Consider the following 27,319-nt stretch of genomic DNA (forward strand, 5'->3'; position numbering starts at 1 on the left):
CCAGGCTATAGAGCTTTTTTGCAAAGGCTGAGTGGGCCTGCGTCTCGAGCCCACCTGTGAACTCCAGCCTTATCCCCAAAGGATTCCCTAACCCGCACCGCCCCGCCAGGACACCGTACGGCCACGCCGCAGGCGCCTCGGTGCACGCGCACACTCACGCGCGCGCTCCCACGCCTGCCCGCCCCGCCCCCTGCCCGCCTGCCGCCCCGCCCCCGGTTCTAATTGCTCCGGCGCAACAGAGGTTTCAATAGGCCTGTGGGCGCGTTAGGCCAGTCGTTCCTACGTTAGCTGCGGTTCCCGTGCGCAGAAGTGTCCGAGCCATGCATGTGGACATCTCACAGTCTCCGCTCCGGAACCGGGTGTTTGTGGTGGGCGTTGGGATGACCAAGGTAAACAGAGCCGTGGGTCCCCGGAGGCGGGCTCCTTGCTCTGCTCTGTCTGGGTGAGGCCTGGGGAGATTCGAGGTGATCGGGAACCGGGGGTGTGGTGGGGTGAGAATCAGATTTGGGGCTGTGCGTCGGTCTGTCCTTCCTGCCCGGAGGGCGCCCGGGGCATCCCACCGCCCAGCTTGGCTTCTTGGCCCTGGGGGCATCAGAGTGGCGGGTGGGTTCTGATGTAGGGTCTGTTTGCGGAATCATAATATCGCAGGGTTGTTCCAGCGGCCATATCTTCCTCCTTTTTTCCTTTTCTCCCTGGGGCGCAGTTTGTGAAGGACGCCCTAAGATGACCCAAAGTCCGCACCTCCTTTGAATCTGGGTGGAATCCTAAGATGTGTGGACCTCTGACGGAGGCAAGGTCCGCCTCACACCCGAAAGGAAAGCAGGTCGTGAATGTCGCCAGCTCTGCACTTCCAGGAATACTCCTTGTAGGATCCCTTCTCAGGGACAGTTCCAGTGTAGATGAGGAGGAGAATCATTAGTGATGTCAGCGTCTCGGCACAGGTGGCAGGTTTTCTGGATCCTCCGACCTTTGTTGTTCCTCAAGTGGTACTCTTCTTGGTACTCAGGAGGCCAGAGACTCCTGCAGTCTCACTTATTGACATCCTCACCACCTCTGTGCTCTACTGATGCCAAACTGCTTTTAGTTTCACCCCAAACATTTTTATGCCTCTGTTGCTTTGCTTTCTGTTTTCCCCACTACTTAAGACCGTTTGTCTTCACTGGTTAACTTATTAGCATTTTAATTTTTTTTAATTAATTTATTTACTTTTGGCTGCGTTGGGTCTTCGTTGCTGCACGCGGGCTTTTCTCTAGTTGCGGCGAGCAGGGGCTACTCTTCGTTGTTGTGCGCGGGCTTCTCACGGCGGTGGCTTCTCGTTGCGGAGCACGGGCTCTAGCTGCACGGGCTTCAGTAGTTGTGGCACGTGGGCTCAGTAGTTGTGGCTTGCGGGCTCTAGAGCACAGGCTCAGTAGTTATGGTGCACGGGCTTAGTTGCTCCGTGGCACGTGGGATCTTCCCGGACCAGGGCTCGAACCCATGTGCCCTGCACTGGCAGGCAGATTCTTAACCACTGCGCCACCAGGGAGGCCCTTATTTGCATTTTTAAAAGATCAATTCAGACCTTCTCCAAGAAGCCTCCTCTGATCCTCCTGACTTTCCCACATGTTAACTTACTACTTACTATTTTATCCTGAAATTGTTTTTATGTCTATATTCTTCTTTTGCACGTAAGCTCCTCCAAGGTGAGTACCATGTCTAATTCATTGCTGTACCTCTAGCACCTTGAAAATGCCTTGTGCCTGAAGACCTCAGTGAATGTTAGTTGAACAATATTAAATGGATATGCTTTATGAAAGAGAGTTCCTAGGGGAAGTTCTCTTTCTGAGAAAACAGCCTTAAACTTGTTTTTATCTTACCCAGTGGGCTGAGAGTACACAAAGCAATCAAGACATGTAAGTAGAAAAGTCAGCTAATACGTTATGAAGCAGATACTTGGAGATCATCTGTTGTTTCATGGGAAAGGGGACTTCTGGTATAGGTGGACAGTAAAACCTTTTAAAGTATGGTATAAATACAGTCAGATCCTCCACCACTGGCTGTTAAATGTCTGGTTATATTGGCTATATAGAAAAGCACCGAGCTTTGGGAAGTAGGAGATGTATTTATTTTTCCTCAAGTTGGGAGGTGGAGGTGTGGGAGGTGTTAGTTACAATCTTCAGGGAAGAGGTTGGGACTATGGAGAGCAGCTTTATTGATGTGCTTACTAGGCCAGTGCACTTCTCTCTGGGTTTGATCTTTTGGAACTTGGGGGAGGGTTTAATGAAGAGGGAGAAATTTAGCAGATAATACTTTAAGCTCTGTTGGTAGATCTCAACTGGTTGTGGTTCTTAATTTGAATAGCTGAATTCCTAGACAACTTGAAGTTCTCCTAGTGAGGTTTTATTATCAGTGTAGGAAGTTAATTCCTATGGTAAATTAGAATTCTCATGATGCATGTCAAGAGGTTTTAACACAACTAAATCACAACTACTACCTGGCTGACAGCAGGCCGAGTCCCTTTGCTTATGCTGCCTACCTCCTGATATGCCCTCTTTTCATCAATTTAAATTCTGGCTATCTTCAAGAACTGGTCTGTCTTAGTCTGTTAGGGCTGTATAACAGCAATGCCTTAGACTGGGTGGCTTAAACAAGAAATATTTATTTCTCACAGTTCTGGAGGCTGGGAAGTTCAAGATCAAGGCACAGGCAGATTTGGTGCATGGTGAGGCCCTGCTCTCTGGTTCATAGACAGCTGTCTGTGGCAGAAGGGGCAAGGGAACTCTCTGGGCTCTTTTTTATAAGAGCACTAATCCCGTTCCTGAGGGCTCCATCTGCATGACTTCCCAAAGGCCCCACTTCCAAAAATGAAGAATTAGATTTGTGAGTTAGATATCAATATATGAATTTTGAGAGGACACAGACATTCAGTCTATAGCAAGGCTTATAAAATGTACATCCTGGTTTACAATTAGCCTTGAGGGACACATCTTAAATTGGTAAAGAAATAATAGTATAAGAATATTTAGAAACATGGCATTTTATAAAAGAAGAAATATCTAAAGGAATTGAAAATGGATGTTTTGGGAGCAAGTAAGACTAGCGGGTGGAGAGTAGTGGAACAAGATTGCTGTTTTTATTATAGGCCTTGAGGTAGGTTTTCATTTTTATTTTATATTTATTTTTTGCATTTCTTTGATTAAAAAAATAAAAACTAAAAAACAAATATAAACAGAACATTACCAGCACCTCAGAAATTACTCTCTGCCTTCTTCCAGTCACTGACTCCTTGCCTGCAAAGGGTTACCATTATCCTTCTGACTTCTGACCTTTAATATCATAGATAATTTTGGCTTTTTCATTCAACATTATGTTTCTGGGATTCATCCTTAATTTTATGTGTAGTTATAGATTGTTCATTCTCATTGATGTAACATTGTCCACTGTGTGAACATTCCATAATATATCCAATTTATTGTCAATGGACATTTGGTAGTTTCCACCTAAACATGCTTTTCATTTTGAAGGAGTAATGTTGTATTTGTTTATTTGCTTGACTAATCTTTTAAAAACTGCCTTGATTTCAGTAAGAAATGAGAAAGTGCAGTCATTTCACTACCTGGATGATAATGTGGTTATTAATAGGTATTACTTGGTGGAGCCTAGTAGCACAGTACTCTCTCCTTATAGTAAGTGCTCTCTGTACTACATGCTCTGATTGTAATTAGTGAACTGAAGAGTAACTACAGGGGAAATAGGTAATTTGGGGCTGCTGAATTAGGGAATTATGAAGGATTCTCTAATTCAGAAGTTAATGAAGAATTGGGGTGGGTAAGAGATAGGAACAAATGTTAAACGTTTTGTTTTGGTTCAGTTCAACAGATATATTTTGGCACTGTGCAATAAAGTGTGGCATTTAAGTCTAGTATCTATACAGTGTTTCAAACTGGGTTTTGTGATCCATTGCAGGGGTAGTGATGTCTGTTTAGAAGGTTGCCTCTAGCATTAAAAAAATTGAAATAGAATCGAAAATACTGTATCAATATAACAAGGATAAGTATTTCATGAAAATTTTGCTTCAATATGTGTCTACTGGGTCATGTTGTATGTTATTGTGGTTTGCAGTTAAAAAATTTTTGAAAGCCAATTCTCGTTAGCACACCTCTGACTAGCAGACCACTCCATCTTATCTAATTGATCACTGTATTTGGTAGATTTTACTTCACTTATGCTTCTCAGGTCTCTCTGCTTCTTTCCATTCTTTCTGCTGCTATCTTAGTTAACTCTCACTTGGGCTATTTCAGAATTATGCCATTTGGTCTTACTGCCTCCAGCCTTGCTCCGTTCATTCATTTCTCAACATTGCATTTAGAATGATCTAACGTGCACGTCTTCTCGGCCCAGTCTCTCTCTCTCTCTCTTTTTAAAGTAGGGCTTTATTTTTCAAAGCAGTTTTAGGTTCACAGCAAAATTGAGCAGAAAGTACAGAGGGTTCCTACATGCTCACTGCCCCCGACCCCGCCGGAAAGCCTTGCCCACTATCAATAATCAGCATTAGAGTGGCACATATGTTACAGTCAGTGAACCTGCATTGACACATAATTATCACTCAAAGTCCATAGTTTGCATTAGGGTTCACACTTGGTGTTGTATATTCTATGGATTTAGACACATATGTGGTGACACGTATACATTACATCATCATACAGAATACTTTCACTGCCCTGAAATCCTCTTGCTCTGCCTCTTCATCCCTCCCTCCCCTCAGTCCCTGACAACAACTAATTTTTTTTTTACTGTCTCCATAGTTTTGCCTTTTCCAGAATGTCATGTAGTTGGAATCAGACAATATGTAGCCGTTTCAGATTGGCTTCTTCACTTAGTAATATACATTTAAAGTTCCTCCATGTCTTTCTGTGATTTGGTAGCTCATATTTTAGTGCTGAATAATATTCCATTGTCTGGTTTTACTACAGTTTATTTAACCTTTCACCTGCTAAAGACATCTTGGTTGCTTCCAAATTTGGCAATTATAAATAAAGCTACTCTAGGGCTTCCCTGGTGGTGCAGTGGTTAAGAATCCGCCTGCCAATGCAGGGGACATGGGTTCGAGCCCTGGTCTGGGAAGATTCCACATGCTGTGGAGCAACTAAGCCTGTGCGCCACAACTACTGAGCCTGAGCTCTAGAGCCCACGAGCCACAACTACTGAGCCTGCATGCCACAACTACTGAAGCCCGTGCGCCTAGAGGCTGTGCTGCACAACAAAGACATGCCACCGCAATGAGAAGCCCATGCACCGCAAGGAAGAGTAGCCCCTGCTCGCTGCAACTAGAGAAAGCCCACATGCAGCAATGAAGACCCAATGCAACCAAAAATAAATAAATAAATAAATAAATTTAAAAAATAATAAATAAATAAAGCTACTATAAATATCCGTGTGCAGGTTTTTGTGTGAGCATAAGTTTTAAACTCATTTGGTAAATACCAAGGAGCGCAACTGCTGGATCATATGTTAAGAGGATGTTTAGTTTTGTAAGAAACTGCCAAACTGTCTTCCACAGTGGCAATACCATTTTGCATTCCACCAGCAATGAATGAGAGTTCCTGCTGCTCCACATCCTGTCAGTGTTTGGTGTTGTAGTGTATCTCATTGTTTATTTCAGTCTTTGTTTGTTTTTTTTTTTTTTTTAAATCCACTGTCTTCAGGATAAAGCCCAGGTGTCATAGGAGGAAGGTCACTTGTGAATTGGCTCTAGAACCAGGTTGAAGTTTCAGTTCCACTAATTATTAGCTGTGTATCCTTGGGCAAGTGACTTAATCTCTGCCCTTGTTTTCTTATGTTAAAATGGTGATAAGAATAGTACCTACCTCTGAGGGTTGTTGTGAGGATTAAACAAGCTAATACATGTGAAATGCTTAGTACAGTGAGTAACAACAGTAAGTGCCCAATAAATATTAGTAATTATCATCGTTTGGTCCTAAGTAATTTTTCTGTCCTTATCACTTGCCATTTCAAATCACGTGTTTCAGCCTCTGCAGTATAAAATTGTTTGCATGTAAAATTGTTATATTCTGTCATTTCCAGACCTTTGCTCTAGAATTTCCTTTTCTTTCACTTGGCTAACTCCTACTCATCCTTAAAGACTTAATTTAAACGTCAGTTCCTCTGGGAAGCCTTTGTAGTCCTCCAAAGCTGGGTAATTGTCTCTCCCAAATCATTCTGTACTTATGACACTGTGGTGTAATTGCCTGTTTTCCATTAGATGGTAAGCTCCCGGAGGGTACGAACTGTATATTATTTATTATCAGAGTCCAGAAACACGATAGGTGCTCAATATGTTTTTGTTTAAGTGAATAGACGAATGAATTTCTGCAGTTCTCTGTTGTGAAAAAATCTAACTATATTTGTTTCTATTTATTATCTCCTTCTATATTTCTAGTTCACAAAGCCCGGAGTTGAGAATGCAAGAGACTACCCTGACTTGGCAAAGGAAGCAGGTAATAAAGAACATTCAGATCTTTGAACATTGTAGTTTATTGTGTGGTCTGTCTTGATTGTGGAGCAGCCTTGCAACCTTAACAGGAAGCTGGGTCAAAGGAGATGTTTTAATTTCAGGGCCAAGCAGTCTAAGCTTAGGTATCAGCTGTTTAAGGGAGTGCTGGGAAACACAGGCTTCCCACTCATGGAGACCTTGGGAGCTTGGTGGTCCCATGAAGTTGTTCAGGTACAGTCCTCCTCCTAGGAAGCCTTCCGCTTCCTCCTATTCTTGCCAGCTTGTTGCCAGCGACCCAAAAAGGGTTACTGTGGTTTTTAATTAGACACTGCTTGTCTCTACAAGTACCTAGTGCACTCAGTGTTCATAAATTAGGTTTCATTTGAACTCCATCATTCAACTCAGTATTTAGATATTACTATACAGGGAATCAGAAATCTCTGTCCCCCAAAAGGAAGGTTCATGAGATTTGATTAACTGATGCTGATTTTCCAGGTACACACTGTTCATTTAATGTTTTTTTTAATTTTTATTATTTTTTTATTTTTATTTTTCTAAATTGGTTTTCTTTTTTTTTTAATTTTTAAATTTTATTTTATTTATTTTTTTATACAGCAGGTTCTTATTAGTCATCAATTTTATACACATCAGTGTATACATGTCAATCCCAATCTCCCAATTCATCACACCACCATCCCCACCCCCCGGCGGCTTTCCCCGCTTGCTGTCCATACGTTTGTTCTCTAAATCTGTGTCTCAATTTCTGCCCTGCAAACCGGTTCATCTGTACCATTTTTCTAGGTTCCACATATATGCATTAATATATGATATTTGTTTTTCTCTTTCTGACTTACTTCACTCTGTATGACAGTCTCTAGATCCATCCACGTCTCAACAAATGACCCAGTTTCGTTCCTTTTTATGGCTGAGTAATATTCCATTGTATATATGTACCACATCTTCTTTATCCATTCGTCTGTCGATGGGCATTTAGGTTACTTCCATGACCTGGCTATTGTAAATAGTGCTGCAATGAACATTGGGGTGCATGTGTCTTTTTGAATTGTGGTTTTCTCTGGGTATATGCCCAGTAGTGGGATTGCTGGATCATATGGTAATTCTATTTTTAGTTTTTTAAGGAGCCTCCATACTGTTCTCCATAGTGGCTAGATCAGTTTACATTCCCTTGGTGTATTCTATTTTAATGTTTTTTTTCTGTGGCTATCTGGGATCATATTCTATATGTAGTTTTGTATCCTGATTTTTAAAAACATTATTATAAACATTTCTCCACTTAAAACTGGAAAAAATTAGTTTTTGCATATTTCATTATATATTTATGCCGTAATTTTTGTTGGATATTTGCTTCACAACTTTTTGATATTTTAGAAGAATTATAGTAAACATCTTGCTGAACACAGATATTTGTTCTGATCTCTAGTTATTGTTGAGGACAAAGCCTAGAAGTAGACTCACTGGAACAATGAACATAAACAGTTTTAAGACTCTTGTCAGATTATTTTTCAGACTGTTTATATTATTAGTTTCAGTAGCAGCATATGAGAATGCTCTTTTAAACATAATCTCATCAACATTATTATTAGTAAAACATTAATTTTTTTGCTCATACATTAAGCGGGAAAAGATAACTAGTCTGACTAAACCAATCCCATAATCAATCATATATCTTCTTCAGTTATAAAAAACTTCAAAGTAATACATTCATATGGTTAAAACACACACACACACACAGATGGCTTATACTTCCCAGGCCTCTTCCCCAGCAGGCAACTTCTTTTAACGGTTTTGGCTTTAGTTCTTCTGGTGATTATCTCCATGTCTCTAAATATTTGTTCCACCACACTTATTCCAGTTTTTGATTTATCAGTTTTAGACGTCTGTTTGCTTCTCACTATGATAGATGAGGATTTAGGTTACACCTTATCTCTAGCTTCCACTCTCCTCTTCCTAGTTTATTTTCATAGTTTTTCTCAGTTCCTCCATTGGTCATTTCTGTACCTTTGGATAGCATCCTTAAAGCTTCATTTCTTGTTCCATAGACAGGGTCATCTCTTGATCCTGGCTTTGTAAGATGACCATATGAGTGCCCCCACACTCCCGCTCCTCAACAATAACATTCTATCCTATTTTGTCCTCTAGATGTATGATAGAGCCACAGAGATGAATAACACACCTTGACATTAAGGAGCTTTAAGACTATTGGGATTTAATATATTGATATTTATAGTTAGGTGTACAGTTAGAATAGGAAATATTAAATATCAAAAAGGCGGTATGAAAAAGTGTTACAATAGCTTAGAGGAAGAAATGATAACTTTTGAAAGGTAAGATAACTTCTGAAAGTCTGAGATGATTTGATGAAGGATTTGTCATTTGAATTGAACATAGACTAACTAGAGGTAGATTTACTCTGGGAAAACTCTAAACTTATTTTTACTCACTTAAAGTGCTATGTGATAATTTTTTTTGTTTTTATAGGCCAGAAGGCTTTAGCGGATGCACAGATCCCTTATTCTGCAGTAGAACAGGCATGTATTGGCTATGTTTATGGTACGTAGTAAACTATATATTCTAAAAATTATAGCAACTACATAAACAATGCAGAGGAATTTGTGAATTTAACCCTCAAAACTCAGAGTTCAGGGTCTTATTCTCATCATTCCTAGATTTCCCTTATGTGTCAGGCTAGTTTAGTATATATATATATATATATATATATATATATATATATAATTTTGCCATTATTGTACTGCCAAAACAGTACACTTTTTATTAAATTAAAACACTTTTTATCTTTTTGTTCTTTGTTGTCTTAAAATTTGTATTTATTGATTTTTTGTGTCTAATAAAATTTTTTCATTAAGTTTTTTTCTAATTAGAATAATGATGTATACTATTGTAATTAAAAAAAGGGAACACAGAAAAGCACAAGAAAAAATAAGTCACCTGTAATCTCATTATCCAGAGATTATTACCATTACTTTTTTGGTGTAGGTCCTTCAGTGAGTATGAATGTGTGTGAATACGTATGTACACATAATTTTCTCTTCAATTTAGGTCCTAGTTACATACTTTTTGGTAACCTGCTTTTCTCATTTTATTGTATTCAATATTTCCCATGTTATTCAGTCTTCTTTCATTTCATCATTAATATTTTTCAATTTTTTTTTCTGGAATAGATTAAATATTTACATGGTACAAAAATACAAAAGGTAGATGTTTATGTAGTGGAAAGTCTCACTCTTATTCCTGTCTCCCTGTCTCATGATTCCTTTTCCTTAGACAACCAATTTTACTAATTTCTTTTTTTTTATTGAAGTATATTTGATTTACAATATTGTGTTAGTTTCAGGTATACAGGAAAGTGATTCAGTTATATATATATATTTTTCAGATTATTTTCCATTATAGGTTATTACAAGACGTTGAATATTGTTCCCTGTGTTATACAGTAAATCCTTGTTGCTTATCTATTTTATGTATAGTAGTGCAATTTCACTAATTTCTAGTGTATCTTTTTATAGGTAATTTATCCATATAAAAATAAGTATATGTGGTTGTATAACTACCCCCTCCCCCTTTCTTTTGTTACACACATGGTAGGATAATATACACATTATTTTGTATTTTGCTTTTTTAAAAAAAAATATTTATTTATTTATTTGGCTGCACTGGGTCTTAGTTGCCGTGTGCAGGATCTTAGTTGTGGCGTGTGGGATCTTTTAGTTGCGGCATGCAGGATCTAGTTCCCTGACCAGGGGTTGAACCCAGGCCCCCCTGCGTTGGGAGCGTGGAGTCTTAACCACTGGACCACCAGGGAAGTCCCTATATTTTGCTCTTTTTAACTTAGTAGTTCTTGGTGACTATTCCAAATTGTTTCATAAGGAGCTTTCTTGGTCTCTTTTAATGATAGCATAGTGTTCCATTGAATAGATTTATCATGATTTATTTAATCTGTCCCCTTTTAATGGACATTTAGAATGTTCCCAGTCTTTTTACAGCATTTTAAATTATCTCATGATATTCTAGTCTTGGGGATTTACTACAGTTTATTTAGCAGTAGGAATGATACCCTATTCTTGGACATTTTAAATTATTTCTAATTTCTAGTTACTATAAAAGGCTATAGTAAGCATTACTGTAGATGAATCTTTATTTATATCTATGATTATTTCTTTGAGATTTCAAGATATCAAGAGAATTCTTGAAGGGAAATTTACTAGTTCAAAGAGATGCACAATGTATTTATGAAAGGGAGGTCCTGAACCTTACTGTTTTCCCTGAAGACTTCTGGAGAGTCTGTATCTTCAGGTGTTTCCATCATACTGCTCCAGCATGTCTGCCTTGGTGGACATGTTCCTTGGGAAAGGGAGTCAAATGTGTTTTTACTTGGATTACATTCCTCTGGAATACCCTGGCATGCAGAATCTTTTAACTTTTTGAAGTTATGAAATTTTACATGAAGAGAAAAATCATGGCCTTTTAATTAATTAGTTTAGTTTTAAAAGATTTATATCTGACAGTATACATGAAATATTGCTGCCTATCATGTAGCCCTAGCCAGATTGAATTGTTTGCTATTACTTGGTCATGTTTCTACTTTCCTACCTCTGTATTGTGTAAAGAAAGTGCATATATACTCTGTGTTTTGAGAATTTTTATATTTGCAGAGTAAATGATGCTTCATGCTAAAACTGTTTCTGAGTAAGATGTCAATAGTATATTTATTTTTCTGCCCATGTTGTATGTTAGACAAAGACATAGCACTGGAAAAACCATAATGTAGTATTATGTTGCTTTGCAGCTCCATAATTCTCATGCTGCATATATAACTTTTTTTTTTTTTTTTTTTTTTTATATATAGGTGACTCTACCTGTGGCCAGAGGGCTATCTATCACAGTTTGGGACTGACTGGAATTCCTATCATCAACGTAAACAATAACTGTTCTACTGGTTCAACTGCTTTGTTTATGGCCCGGCAACTGATTCAGGGTGGTGAGAAGTGCCTATTTGTCTAGTGAACTTAAATAGATGTGGGGTTATTGCCCTCCTTTTATTATTTCTCCATACGACCATTAGAGGGATTGCTTTATAATGTATTTCTTTTTAAACAAATAACAATTATATTGAGAGGTACTTTATATAGCATAAAATTCACCCTTTTAAAGTTTACAATTCAGTGTTTTTTAGTATATTTACAGGTTTATGCAACTATCACCACTATCTAATCTTAGAACATTTTTATCACCCCAAAAAGAAAGTGGTGCCCATTAGCAGTCACTTCCCATTTCCATCTCCCAGCAGCCCCTGGCAACCACTAAGCTACTTTCTGTCTCTATGGATTTACCTATTCTGAACATTATATAAATGGAATCATATGATATATGGCCTTTTGTGGCTTCTTTCACTTAGCATAATATTTTCACAGTTCATCCATGTTGTAGCATGTATCAGTACTTCATTCTTTTTTGTGGCCAATTAATAATTCATTGTATGGATACACCAAATTTTGTTTATCCATTTACATGTTGATGGACATTGAGTTGTTTCTACTTTTTGGCTGTTATGAATAATGTTGCTGTAAACACTTGTGTACAATTTTTTTTGTGGCCATATGTTTTCAGTTCTCTCGGATATATATCGTAGTCCATATTTCCAAATATTCTAAGCTCTTTTACTAGGCCCTCTGTTCTTTCTTCTGATTGATTGTTGATTATTGCTCTACTCTTTGGTGTTTTAATTGTTGGAGCTTTATAATGTCTCACTATTGGATAATACTAGTATCCCTTGTGCCCCCTATGTTGTTATTTTTTTTTCTTTTTTTTTTAGGAAAAATTTTGGCAATTCTGCTTGTTTTGCTGCTTAGTTGAACTTTAATGTCATTTTTAGGTGCCCCCTCCCTCCAAAAATAATTCTGTTGAGATTTTGATCAAGATACTTTAAAATTTTTAAAAATTTTACTTAATGTTTAAAAATTTAAAATTAGCTATTTATATTTGTTCTTCACTGGAACATATTTCCACATTAATCAAAAGTCTTATTAACACTGAGAATCAAAGAAAGAATTATATACTTTATTAATTTTTCCTCTTATTTAGAAGCATATAAGAATTTTCTCTGTAATTTTTCACTTATTAAAAATTTTATAGGATTATACCATGTTTTTACATTTTGTATAAATTGGCATGCTTGTTTAAATTGAAGTATTTAATGATATTTTGTTGGGTGTCTGGAAATTTAATTTTTCAAACTAATTACATTTTCTTTCAAGGTCTGGCAGATTGTGTCTTGGCTCTTGGGTTTGAGAAGATGGAAAAGGGACCCCTTGGATTAACAGTGAGTCTCATTTATTTTTATTTTGGAATTGTTGTAGCACTATGAGAAAACTTTGCCCATCTGACTACCATAAATGGAGTTTGCAAAAGCTGAAAGGTGACATTGCATATATATGCAATAGATCCTGCTATTTTAGACAATAAAGAATCATAGAGATAATTTTGTTCAACCCCTTTATTTTGTGAAACTGATGTTCAGACAGGTTAGATGATTGAATCTGAGGGTGACATGTCTGTTTAATTTGAAAGTCATTCATTCATTCATTCAAAAATTATTTCCGTTCAACAAACTGAAGAGTGTTAATAAGGTTTGGGACTTCTGTTTTTGGTAATGGCAAGCCAGGTTTTTGAATCATTTCTCCTACTAATGACAAGTAAAATATTTGAATGGAATAAAAACAAGATATCCTAAAGACACTGAAGAGCTAACAAGAGAGGAATTGCTGCTGAATGATGGAAAATTAAGATCAGCATTTGAAGCTGTTTTTGCCTTGAAGGCCTTCGCTGATCAGGAAGCTGTGAACTTCAATTTTGATGGCCCCCTACATGAAGAGGAAAGTAGTCACAGCTCAGGTCCCCCCAAGATCAGAAGTTTAATACCGACTCTCCATATTAAACTGGTTAGGGGTAAACATTTTTGGTAAGGGTGAACACAAAAGTAAAACTACCCCCCTCCCCTACGTCCTCTTTTCCCCACTTTCAGTAGATTACAGGGAGAGTTGCTTTGGCACTGAGCAGAGCAAGGGAGAAAAAAAAGAGAAGAAAAAAATAACCAGAAAACCTTTCACTGAGAATTAATAAACCACAGGGATTGCTGCAAAAATTCTCATTTACCTGGGTGGTCAAAGAAACGTCAGACCATGAATTGAGTCTTAAATTGGTTCCAGTTAACCTAGGCACTTAACAGAAGCAACTGCAAATTTTCTTTTGGAGGAAAGCATCTTCCTTCTAGAACGCTTTGAGAACTCTTCAAGTAAGCTTTCAAGGACATGCAATTAAAGATAATCAAGCATTAAAGAAACAAGGCACCATATTTGAGGACCAGGATAAAGAAGGAACAGTAAAAAGTGATCTCTGCAGACCTCAGAAACTAGATTTATTGGATGTAGTTTTAGGCATGCTTGCTATGTTTAAAAAAATAAAAGGCAAGCTTGGAAATACCTCAGGGGTTTAAGAAACTGCAAAAAGGGACATTACAGGCATTGAAAAAAAAACCAAATAGGATTTATAGAAAAGAAAAATGAAATAATTAAAATTAAAAATTCAAAAGATAGGTTTGATAGCTGATTATGCATGACTAAAAGAGAATTAGTGAAACTGGACTAGAAGTGATTATTTAGAATACACTATAGAGAGAGAAAAGATTGAAAATTGGCAGGAAGTTATGTTATGTGGAGGATAGTGTGATAAGGTATAATAAATGTGTAATTGGAATTAATGAAGTGGTGAGAGAGAAAACAGGGTGTAGGCATTTTGTTCATCTTTTCAGAAAATCAGCTTTTAGTTTCATTGATCTTTTCTATAGTCTTTTTATCTCTATTTCATTTATTTCCTCTCTAATCTTTGCTATTTTCTTCCTTCTACTAATTTTAGGCTTAGGTTATTCTTCTTCTTCTAGTTCCTTGAGGTGTAAAGTAAGGTTGTTTATTTGAGATCTTTCTTGTTCTTAATGTAGGCATTTATTGTTATGAATTTCCATCTTAGAACTGCTTTTGTGGTATCCCGTAAGTTTTGGTATGCTGTATTTCCATTTTTGTTTGTCTCAAGATATTTTATGATTTTTCTTTTGATTTCTTCTTTGACATATTGGTTGTTCAGTAGCGTGTTGTTTAATCTCCACATATTTGAATTTTCTAGTTTTCTTCCTGTAATTGTTTTCTAATTTTAAACCACAGTGGTTGGAAAAGATGCTTTCTATGATTTCAATCTTAAATTTATTGACTTGTTTGTGGCCTAACACATGATCTGTCCTAGAGAATATTCCACGTGTACTTGAGAAGAATGTGTATTCTGTTGCTTTTGGATGGAATGTTCTGCAAGTGTCTGTTAAGTCCATTTGGTCTGGTATCTTGTTTAAGGCTGTGTTTCCTTATTGATTTTCTGTCTGAATGATCTATCTATTGATGAAAGTGGAGTATTAAAATCCCCTACTATTATGGTATTGCCATCTATTTCTCTCTCTTTTTTTTTTGGCTGCGCTGTGCTGGGGCTTTCTCTCTATTTGCAGCGAGTGGGGGCTACTCTTTGTTGCGGTGTGCGGGCTTCTTATTGTGGTGGCTTCTTTTGTTGTGGAGCATGGGCTCTAGGCACGCGGGCTTCAGTAGTTGCAGCATGTGGGCTCAGTAGTTGCGGCACGCAGGCCCTAGAGCATGCGGGCTTCAGTAGTTGCTGCGTGTGGGCTCAGTAGTTGCTGTGCGCAGGCTCTAGGGTGCATGGGCTTCAGTAGCTGTGGCTCGCAGGCTATATAATAAATAAAGATAAAAATAAAGTAAGGATAATTAAAGATCGGGGAAGACAAGATCTTTCTGGGTGTTGGAGAAAATATCATAAGCCAAGTCATGAATGTTGGAGTGAATATAGTATGTTCAGGGAACAGTTTGAAAAACTGGATTGGAGGGTGGCAACTGGAGAAGATGCAAAGTAAGATGATTAGGTGTTGCCTAACAGAAGTGCCTAACATTTATGACACATGAAAAATAGATGTTTTTCTTCCGTAGTTAATGGCAGGTACCTTGATAACTTTTATTTGAAAATTATTAAAAACTATAAAATAGTAAAATTCATCCATAGTCCCATAATTTTAAAAAGGATATATATTAAAAGTCCTTATTTGCCTGTTTAATCTTGTTCTTCAGAGGTAACCAGTGTATCTATATGTCCTTTCTTTTTTCCAAGTTTATACAGACATATCTAACTAAGCATTCATACACATATACATGCATATACATGTTCACAATGTTAAAAAACACTGATATGTTCATGAAGAAGATTAATGATTTTATACATGTTGCTTTTTCACATGGCAAATGGACAGCTTTCCTGGCTAGAACATACTGATATACTTCCTTATTTTTAACAGCTGCCTAGTATCCCATTACATGGCTATAGGGTTTTCAATCAGTCCCTTCTGCTCTTCTGATTAGGTTGTTCAATTTTAGTTTTACATGTTCTTTTTTTTGCTATTATAGTGCTGCAGTCAACATTCTTGTACATATATCTTTACTTTCTCAAGCCATTCTTTCTTTTTTTTTTCCCCCTCCCACCCTCCTCAAGCTATTATTTCTATAGGATAGATTCCTGGGGCAGGCAAGCAACGTAGACAATGTTTTAGCTAGAGATGGTCCTGAAGATATTTTATAGGTAAAGTGAATCTGTGAAGCCCAGAGTGAAGTAATTACCCAGTGACATTGGACCCAGTTAGCAGTTAATGATTCAACTGAGACCAGGTCTTTTAATCCAAATAAACTTTTTGCTATACCTGGAGAACCTATCATTTTCTCCCTTCTCTTTCACTATGAGTTTTTTCTCCATTTCTCTTTTATACTTTGTCTTTTCCTCCTTTTTATTTCTATCCGACATGAAATCCTTTTGTTGGCATTTCACTACCCCCCTACTTCCATATACATCTGCACTTCTCCTTTTTTTCTTGCTCTTTTTCTTCTTTTCTTCCCTTATTCATTTATTAATTATAGCAATTTGTAACTGAATTTATTAAGATTTTGTATTTAGAATCCTAAATTTAAAAATCAGGTGATTGAACAATCTATTTGAATGTAACAAAAATAACTTGCTGTTTCTGTTTATGGCCCCTAGGTGTCTTTCTATAGCAGAGGGCTTAACGTCTCACTCCTGCATTGCTGTTTTGGTTTCTATCTTTGTCCTATGTCTTTCCCTTCAGATCATGTGTCCTAACTTCCCTTTTTATGGGTATGCTGCAAACAAAGGTAATAATTTCTTATACAAGAGAGAATTATTACCTTGAACTAAAAAGGATACTTGTTTCACTGGGAATACTATTCACAACAAACAATATATGTGGCTACCTACCTGGATCAAATATTTCTGATAAAAATTTAGCATCCAAGTTGAGATGTGTTGGAACCATAGAATATACATGAATTTTAAAGATTTCATATGAAAAAAGAATGTAAACTGTCTCAACAATTTAAAAATATTTCTGTATATTTGTGCCAGCATAATACACATAATTGATACTGTTTAAATAAACTAAAACATTAAAAAAAATAATTTTGGGACTTCCCTGGTGGCACAGTGGTTAAGAATCCGCCTGCCAATGCAGGGGACATGGGTTTGATCCCTGATCTGGGAAGATCCCACATGCCACGGAGCAACTAGGCCCGTGTGCCACAACTACTGAGCTCATGTGCCACAAGTACTGAAGCCTGTGTGCCTAGAGCCCGTACTCTTCAACAAGAGAAGCCACCGCAATGAGAAGCCTGTACACCGCAACAAAGAGTAGCCCCCGCTTGCTGCAACTAGAGAAAGCCCACACGCAGCAACGAAGACCCAACGCAGCCAAAAATAAATAAATAAATAAACAAAACCACTCTTACTTTAAAAATATATATATATATTTTAAAAAAATCTTTCTTTGAAATTATAATATTTTGGATATATTGGGTTAAATTAATATATTTAAATAAATTCTACCTGTTTCTTTTTTTTTAATGTGGCTGCTTGAAAATTTATAATTACATATATGGCTTACACAGTATTTTTTTCTTTATTGACCTGAGTGTAGCCAAGAAAGGGACTTAAGAGGCTGCTGCTCTTATGAGATGAAATGGATCTGTGGTTCCCGTTGTTGGCACTTCCTACCAGTTGATTTATTTTGGTTAGTTTTATAATTTCTTCAGAGCTGGAATGTTGCCACTCAATTTGGCCTCTGACCACTTATTTTTCGGTCCATCTAAGCATGTGATTTGATGTGATTTCGATCCTCAGGTCAGCAGCAGGCAAGGAGGGAGTGCTGAAGTCAGCTCTTGGTTGAACTTTAGGCATCAGGGAAAGCCTGGGATTGGCTGTTCATGGCACAGACAAACATAGGAGAAAATTAGGAGTTAAATTTACCAAAGAAGTAGAGGAACAGTGTATTCTTGTTCTTTATTTTTTGCCAAGACATCTCTTCATTATCTCTTTAAGCTGAGAACAAGGGCTGTTGCTCTGCTTTTAACTTCCTAGAGTGAACTAAACGTTTTTATCCCCTCAAAATTCAGATGTTAAAACTCTAATTCCCAAGGTGATGGTATTAGGAGGTGGGGCCTTTGGGAAGTAATTAGGTTGTGAGGGTGGGGGAATCCTCATGATGGGATTAGTGCCCTTATAAAGACATGAGAGAGTTTGTTTCCACTCTGCTGTCTGCCATGTGAGGATACATTGAGAAGACAGCCATCTGCAAACCAGGAAGTGGGCTTTCACCAGATGCCAGATGTGCTGACACCTTGATCTTGGATTTCCCAGCTCTCAGAATTGTGAGAATATGTTGGTTAATCCACCTGGTCTATGGTATTCTATTATAGAAGCCCAAACTGATTAAGACATGGGGCAAGGAGCAAAAGAGATATTTCATCCCCAGATATTTAGAATGACAGATGCCAAACTTTTATGAGTGTTTGTATATATGTTTGGAAGGATTTGCATAGTTACTTCTTACATTTTCATGGCCCACTCTTACAGGAGCTGCTTATTTTAAAATTTTTATTTTCCTGGAACTTCCTTGGTGGTCCAGTGGTTAAGACTCTGCACTCCCAATGCAGGGCACCTGGGTTCCATCCCTGGTCAGGGAACTAGATCCCGCATGCCCCAACGAAGATCCTGTGTGCTGTAACTAAGACCTGGCACAGCCAAATAAATATAAAAATAAAAAAAAATAAAAATTTTATTTTCCTTGTTGTAAAAGTCATAAAAAATGGAAGAATACAGAAAAAATAAAGAAGAAATAATCATCTGTAATGACAAACATCATTAGTGATTTGCTAATTTAGCAAAAAAAGTCGAGATTGTGCTGTATCTATAATTGGATTTACTTCATTTTCACTTAACGTTATTTTTTGAGTATGTCATGTTAAAGATTATTTATAAGCAAAAAATTTTTAATGTCTGCATTACAATTTATCACATGGCTGTGTTATAATTTACTTAGGATTGCTCCTATTATTGGACATTTAGATTTTTCTTTATTATTATTGTAAAGTATGCTGTGATGAACATAACTTCAGCAGTGTTTTTCTGCACTTGATCCTTGTGACAGATCTCAAACTGATATTATTTAGTAAAAGCTATGAACTTTTTCTTTTAAAGACTAATGACTTTATTATTTTCAGAAAGGAATTCATGCTAATTATAAAGAAATTCAAACAATACAGTAAAATCCCAAGGGGAAAAAATGTTTTCCCAAATCCCAGTTTCATTAACACCTATTAGGGGTGAGAGAGCGAGAGAGACAGAGAGAGAGGGAGGGAGAACAAATTACCTTTTCCTTTTCTTCAGTCCTAAGGAGGAGGACCCCACCCTTATGACCTCATTTAATCTTTACCTCTGAAAAGCCCTTTTCCCCCCAAATACAGTAACATTGGGGGTTAAGGATTCAACATAACTGTTGGGATGGACAAAATTCAGTCCATAGCAATGAAGGTTCCAATTTTGCCACATCTGCCAAAATTTGTTATTGTCTGTCTTTTTTATTATAGCTATCCTAGTAGGTGTGAAGCAGTATCTCCTTGTGGTTTTGAGTTGCATTGCCATGATGGCTAATGACGCTGAATATCTTTTCATGTATGAAAGGCCATTTGTGTATCTTTGGAGAAATGTCTACTCAGATCCTTTGCCCATTTTAAAATTAGGTTGTCTCTATATTATGGAGTTGTGAGATATATTCTAGATACAAGTCCTTTATCAGATAGATGATTTGCAAATATTTTCTCCCATTCAGTGGCTTCTCTTTTCACTTTTTTAATGGTATCCTTTAAGACAGCGGTCCCCAACCTTTTTGGCACCAGGGACTGGTTTCGTGGAAGAGTTTTTCCACGGATGGGGTTGGGGTGGGGTGATGGTTCAGGTGGTAATATGAGCAGTGGTTCAGGCGGTAATGCGAGCGATGGGGGGGGGCATCAGATGAAGATTCGCTTACTTGCCCACTGCTCACCTCCTGCTGTGTGGCCTGGTTCCTAACAGGCAGAGGACTGATACTGGTCCACAGCCCAAGGGCTGGGGACCCCTGCTTTGAGGCATAAAAGTTTAAATTTTGATGAAGTTCAATTGATCTATTTTTTGTTGTTGTTGCTTATGCTTTTGGTGTCATATCTAAGAAACATTGCCAAATTCAAGGTCATGAAAATTTACTTTTATGTTTTCTTGAAAGAATTCTGTAGTTTTAGCTTTTGCAGTTAGGTCTTTGTTCCATTTTGAGGTTTTTTTTTTAAATATAGTGTGAGGTAGGGGTCCAGCTTCATTCTTTTGCATGTGGATGTCCAGTTTTCCCAGCACCATTTACTGAAAAGACTATCCTTAACACCCATTTACTTGTCTTGGTACCTTTGTCAAAAATAAATTGATTTTGGGACTTCCCTGGTGGTCCATAGGTTAAGACTCCATGCTCCCAAAGCAGGGGGCCTGGGTTCGATCCCTGGTCAGGGAACTACATCCCACATGCATGCTGCAACTGAGAGTTCGCATGCCGCAACTAAGAGCCCGCATGCTGCAACTAAGACCCAGCGCAGCCAAATAAAGTAAATAAATAAATAAATATTTTTTAAAAAAACAAACCACACTGTCAAGGGTAAAGACTTAATAAAAATAATATTTTAAAAAATTGATTTTAATTGTGAGAGTTTATTTCTGTACTCTCAGTTCTATTCCACTGATCTATATAGTCTTATGCTAGTTAATACTACAATGTTTCGGTTGCTGTTTTTTTGTTTGTTTGTTTTTTGTTTTTTGTTTTTGACCACACTGTGTGGGAGGCGAGATTTTAGTTCCCCAACCAGGGATCAAACCCATGCCCCCTGCAGTGGAAGCACGGAGTCCTAACCCCTGGACCACCAGGGAATTCCCCAGTTACTGTTGTTTTTTAGTAAGTTTTGAAATCAGGAAGTAAGAGTCTTCTAAATTCTTCTTTTTCCAGATTGTCTTGGCTGTTCTGTGTCCATTGAATTTCCACATGAACTTTGGGATTGGCTTATCAATATTTGCAAAGAAACCAGTTGAGATTCTGATAGGGATTGTGTTGACTGTATATCATTTTGAGGAGTACTACCATTTTAACCATCTGAAATCTTCCATTCATGAGCGTGGAATGTCTTCATTTATTTAAAAATAGATCTTTCATTTCTTTCAACAATGTTTATAGCTTTCTGAGTGTAAATTTTACACTTTTTTTGTTAAATTTATTCCTAAGTGTTTTATTTTTAGTGATGCTTTTGTAAATGGAATTATTTTCTTTCTTTTTAATATTTATTTGTTTGGCTGTGCTGGGTCTTAGTTGTGGCATGAGGGATCTTCGTTGCCACGTGTGGAATCTTCATTGCGGCATGCGGGATCTTTTAGTTGCAGCATGTGGGATCTTTTAGTTGTGGCATGTGGAATCTTTGGTTGTGGCATGAGGAATCTTTAGTTGTGGCATGCAAACTCTTAGTTGCGGCATGTGGGATCTAGTTCCCAGACCAGAGATCGAACCTGGGCCCCCTGCATTGGGAGCATGGGGTCCTAGCCACTGGACCACCAGGGAAGTCCCTATTTTCTTAATTTCATTTTGAGTTGTTCTTGGCAAGTGTATGGAAATATATTTAATTTTTATATATTGATCTTATATCCTGTAATCTTGATGAACTTGTTTATTCTAATAGATTTTAGTGGATTCCTTAGGATTTTCTATTTGCAAGATAATGTCATCTACAAATAGAGATAGTTTTTCTTTTTTTTTTTTCAATCTGGTTGCTTTTTATTTATTTTCTTGCCTAATTCCCCTAGCTAGAACTTCTAGTACAATATTGAATAGAAATGGTGAGAGCAGACATTTCATCTTGTTTCTGCTTTTATGAGGGAAGCATTCAGTCTTTCACCGTTAAGCATGTTATCTGTGGTAGATGCCTTTTATCAGGTTGAGGAAGTTCCCTTCTTTTCCACACTTTAAAAATATTTTTTTAAATTAATTAATTAATTAATTTTTGGCTGCATTGGGTCTTTGTTGCTGCGTGTGGGCTTTCTCTAGTTGTGGAGAGCGGGGGCTACTCTTCGTTGCGGTGCGCGGGCTTCTCATTACAGTGGCTTCTCTTGTTGCAGAGCACAGGCTCTAGGGCGCACGGGCTTCAGTAGTTGTGGCACACGGGCTCAGTAGTTGTGGCATGCAGGCTCTAGAGCACAGGCTCAGTAGTTGTGGTGCACGGGCTTAGTTGCTCCACAGCATGTGGGATCTTCCTGGACCAGGGATCGAACCCGTGTCCCCTGCATTGGCAGGCAGATTCTTAACCACTGTGCCACCAGGGAAGTCCCTCCATCTTTTTTTAAAAGTGTTTTTTTTTTATCAGGAATCTGTTTAGGATTTTGTCAAATGCTTTTTCTATGTCTGTTGAGATGATTGTGTGGTGTTTGCCCTTTATTCTATTGATATGGTATATTACATTAATTGATTTTTAGACATTAAACCAACCTTGCATTCCTGGGATAAATCCCACTTTGTCATGGGGTTTTTTAATGTGTTGTTGATTCAGTTTGCTAGCATTTCATTGAAGATATTTTCATATACATTCTTAAGAGATATTGGTGTATAGTTTTCTTGTGATCATCATTCTTTTTAATTTTCTTCGCACAGTGGGTGTACAGTGGTATCTTATTGTGGATTTAATTTGTATTTTCCTAATATTTAATGGTGTTGAGCATCATTTCATGTTTTTATTTGTCATTGGTATATCTTCTTTGATGAATTCAATGACTGTTCAAATATTTTGCCCAATTATTAGTTGGTTATTTTCTTATTACTGTGTTGTAAGAGTTCTTTATATATTCCAGATAGATACAAGCTGTTTTCAATATGTTTTACAAATATTTTCTCCAGCTCTTTGGACTTGCCCTTTCCTTTTATAAATGGTATCTTTTGAAGAGCAAAAGTTTAAAATTTTGATGAAGTCTAGTTTGTCTGTTTTCTACTATTGTGCTTTTTGTATCCTATTTAAGAAAATTTTAAGTTTATTTTTGTAAGTGTACTTTAGGAAGTAAAGATCAAAGTTTAAAATTTAAAAAAAAATGTGTATCCCATATTTCATACAGCCCCATTTGTTGAAAAGATTATGTTTTCCCCATTGAACTGCCTTGACATCTTTGCTGATAATCAGTTGACCATGTAGTGTGGATCATTTTTTGGATTCTTCCTTGATCAGTCTTTATGCCAATACTTTACTTTCTTGAATACTGTAACTTTTTAATAAGCCTTGAAATCAAATTGGAATGCACATTCTCCAGCTTTGTTTTTCTTTTACAAAATTGATTTGGCTATTCTAATCCTTTGCATTTCCATATACATTTTAAGAATTGGCTTGTCAATTTCTATAAAAATGCTTCCTGTAGTAGATTTATAGGTTAATACACAGGAATCTCCACATTTTTAACAATATTAAATGTTCCAGTCCATGAAAATGGTTTATCTCTCTTTATTTAGGTCTTTGATTTCTTTCAGTAATGTTTTTTAGTTTTCAATGTGTAACTCTTTTACATATTGTATTAAAAATTTCCCCAGGTATTTCAAGTTTTTTATGTTATTAAAAATAGCACTTATTTTTATACCAGTTTCCAAATGTACATTGTATTTTGTGATCTAGCTAATCTCTCTTCCTAGTCTAGTGGCTTTTTTAAGATTCTGTAGGATTGCCTGCATAAACAATCATATCATCTATGTACAAGACAGTTTTATTTCTTCCTTTTCAGTCTGTATGCCTTTTATTTATTTTTCTTGCCTTATGATTGCACTGGCTAGGGCTGTCACAACAAATTGAAATAGAGGTTGTGAGAGCATTTATCTTTTCCTCGTTTTTGATCATAGGGGAAAACATTCAGATTTCACTATTAAATATGTTAGCTGTATGTTTTTCACAGATGTTCTTTATCAGGTTGAGAAAGTTACCTTCTGTTCTTAGTTTGCTGAGGGTTTCTGTCCTGACTATATGTTGAATTTTCTCACATGCTTTTCCTGTACCTATGAGAGATCCTTATTTTGTTTGTTATTCTTAATTTAGTTGGTTAATATGGTGAATTATATTGATTGATATTTGAATATTAACCCATCCTGTATTCCTGGGGTAAATGCTTGGTTGTGATGTCTTATCTTTTATATGTTGTTGGATTTAATTTGTTAAAATTATGCTAAGGATTTTTGTGTATATGTTTGTGATGGTGTTGATTTGTTTTCTTTTTTGTTTTAATGTTTATTTACTTTTGATATCAGGATAATGCTGGCCTCATAGAATGGTTGAGAATTGTTCACTTCTCTCCTTTTTTTTTTTTTTTTTTTTTTTTTAGGAAGAGTTTGTTTATATAATTGGTATTTTTTTCCTTAAATGTTTGGTAGCATTCACCAGTGCACATCTAGGTCTGTAGTTTTCTTTATGGGAAGGTTTTAAAGTTCAGTTTCTTTAGTAAGTATATTACTATTCAGGTTATCTATTTCTTTTTTTTTTTTGAGTGGGCTTTGACAGTTTGTGCCCTTTAAGGAATTGTCCATTTCATCTAAATTGTTGAATTTATTGACAAAAACTTGTTCATATTATTCCCATAGTATCCCCTTAAGGTAGCATCTTTAGATATGTCCTTTCTCTTCTTCTGATATTGGTAACCTTTGTCTTCTCTATTTTTTCCATGATCAGTATAACAAAAGGTGTTTACCAGTCTTATTGATCTTGTCAGAGTACCAGCCCTTGTTTTCATTGATTTTTTCTCATTTCTATTTCATTCTACCAGGACCAGCCCTTGTTTTCATTGATTTTCTCTATTTTTTTCTCTTTTCTATTTCATTCTACTAATTTCTATCCATTCTACTTCATTCTGCTCATTTTCTGTTTATATCTGCTGTGATCCTTAATATTTCAATTCTTACATTGGGTTTAATTTACTCTGTTTTGTAGTTTATTAAGCTGGAAGCTTAGGTCATTGAGTTTAAATCTTTTCGAACATGGGCATTTAATGTTATAGATTTCTTTTAAAACACTGCTTAAGCAGCATACCACAAATTTTTTATGTCATGATTTCATTTTCATTTAGGTCAAATTATTTAGCAGTTTCCATTGTGATTTCTTCTCTCATCCATACATTAGAAGTGTGTTGCTTAGCTTCCTAACATTTGGGCATTTTACAGATACCTTTTTGTTACGGATATTTGTTTCTATTTTAATTATCTGTGGTCAGAGAATATACTTTGTATGATGTGAATGCTTTTTCATTTATTGAGACTTGTTTTTTGGCTCAAGATGTGGTGTGTTTTGGTAAATATTCTTGTGCACTTGAGAAGAATGTGTACTCTACTGTTGTTGGGTGGGGTGTTCTATAAATTCTAGGTCAAGTTGGTTGATAATATTGGTTGCCTTCTATATCCTTACTGGTTTTTCTGTCTACTTGTTCTATCAGTTATTGAGAGGGAGGTATTGAAATCTGCTGCTAAATCTGTGGATTTGTCTATTTTTTTTCAGTTTTATCAGTTTTTGCTTCATGTAGTTTGAGGCTCTCATATTAGGTGTATTAACATTTAAGATTGTTATGTCCTTGATAAATTGACCCCTTCATCATTGTGAGGTGATGTGAGGTGTATTATATCATGAAACTGAAAACACATTTGTGAAAGTTTTTATGGATCCCAGCCAGGTACTCCCTTTGTCAGACCCTGCCTTTTGAAGGACCTTAGGCTACTTATAAGAATTTATCTCTTGTAGTGTTCTTTGATGTTATATCTATTTTGTCTGATATTAACATAGCCATTTCAGCTTTCTTTTGGGTAGAATTAGAATTGTTTATCTTTTTCCATCCTTTTACCTATTTCTGTCTTTATGTTTGAATTATGATTTTTAGGCAGCATTTAGTTGGGTCTTGCTTTTTAACAATATAATAATCTTTGCCTTTTAATTGGGCTTTTAATATCCTTTCCATTTAATGTGGTTATTGATATAGCTGGGTTTAAATTAGTGGTTAGCTGAAACTGATGCCTACCGGCTTGTACCAGCTTGCAAGATCTGATTATGCATATCTCTTCTCATCTTTGCTTTCAGTGACATCATGCTAGTAGATTCAAATTGGCCATGGTGGGAGTATTTACAACACAAAAATAGACAAATGCTATCAATAAGACCTCCCTCACCCCCCATGAGCCTATTAAACATTTACTAGGACACCACTGATTTAAATCTACCATCTTTCTACTCGTTTTCTTTTTGTTCAATATCTTTATTCCTTTTTTCCTCTTTGTCTTCTTTTCTGTTCATTGAGAATTTTTTATAATTTTATTTTTCTGTTTTATGAGCATATTAACTATGCCTCAGGTGTTTTGCTTTTAGTGGTTGCTTTAGGGTTTACATTCATCTTTAACTTATTCACAAACCACCTTTAAGTAATGTTACGACTGTTCACTATAGTATTACATGAACCTTACAAAGTATTTTTTTGTTTACCTCTTCCTAGAAGCACATTTTACTTCTATACATGTTATAAGCCCTACATCAGCTATTGATTTTGCTTTAAATAGTCAATGATGTTTAAAAGAATTCTTAAAGTAGAAAAAAGCCTTATATTTCTCCACACGTTTATCACTTTCAGTGATCTTTATTTCTATATTATTGATTCCAGTTTTCATCTAGGATTATATTCCTTCTGCCTGAAGAGTCTCCTTTAACATTTCACATAGTGCTGGTCTGCTGGTGATGAATTTTCTCAGTTTTGTATGTTCTAATAAGTCTTTATTTACCTTATTTTTTTTTCATTTTTTTTACCTTATTTTTTTGAAAGATATATTTGGTGAGTACAGAATTCTAGTTTAGCTTCACTCTTTTTTTTTTGGCTTTCATTGTTTTCGATTTAAAGTCTGCTGTCATTCTTATTTCTTTTGTTCCTCTATACTTAATGTGTATTTTTCTTTGGTTACTTTTAAGATTTTTCTTTATCACTGGTTTTGAACAATTTTATTATGACATACCTTGGTGTAGTTTTTTTAAATTTTATTTTATTTATTTATTTATTTATGGCTGTGCTGGGTCTTCGTTTCTGTGCGAGGGCTCTCTCCAGTTGCGGCAAGTGGGGGCCACTCTTCATCGCAGTGCGCAGACCTCTCACTATCGCGGCCTCTCTTGTCGCGGAGCACAGGCTCCAGACGCGCAGGCTCAGTAATTGTGGTTCACGGGTCCAGCTGCTCCGCGGCATGTGGGATCCTCCCAGACCAGGGCTCGAACCCGCGTCCCCTGCATTGGCAGGGAGACTCCCAACCACTGTGCCATCAGGGAA

General features: G+C 36.6%; 1 protein-coding gene across 1 annotated transcript in view; it reads left to right on the top strand.

The window, feature by feature from the left end:
• The first annotated feature begins 225 nt into the window (after positions 1–225).
• SCP2 (sterol carrier protein 2) overlaps positions 226–27,319 on the top strand; it is a 155,273-nt gene continuing 128,179 nt past the window's right edge. Inside the window, exons 1-5 of the mRNA XM_068539894.1 lie at positions 226–389; positions 6,419–6,476; positions 8,972–9,043; positions 11,358–11,489; positions 12,766–12,830. Coding sequence (XP_068395995.1) covers positions 321–389; positions 6,419–6,476; positions 8,972–9,043; positions 11,358–11,489; positions 12,766–12,830 — 396 coding nt within the window. The 5' untranslated portion in view covers positions 226–320. The remainder of the gene's footprint in view (positions 390–6,418; positions 6,477–8,971; positions 9,044–11,357; positions 11,490–12,765; positions 12,831–27,319) is intronic.

Source organism: Eschrichtius robustus, chromosome 3 (assembly GCF_028021215.1).
Source record: "Eschrichtius robustus isolate mEscRob2 chromosome 3, mEscRob2.pri, whole genome shotgun sequence".
Taxonomy (NCBI): domain Eukaryota; kingdom Metazoa; phylum Chordata; class Mammalia; order Artiodactyla; family Eschrichtiidae; genus Eschrichtius; species Eschrichtius robustus.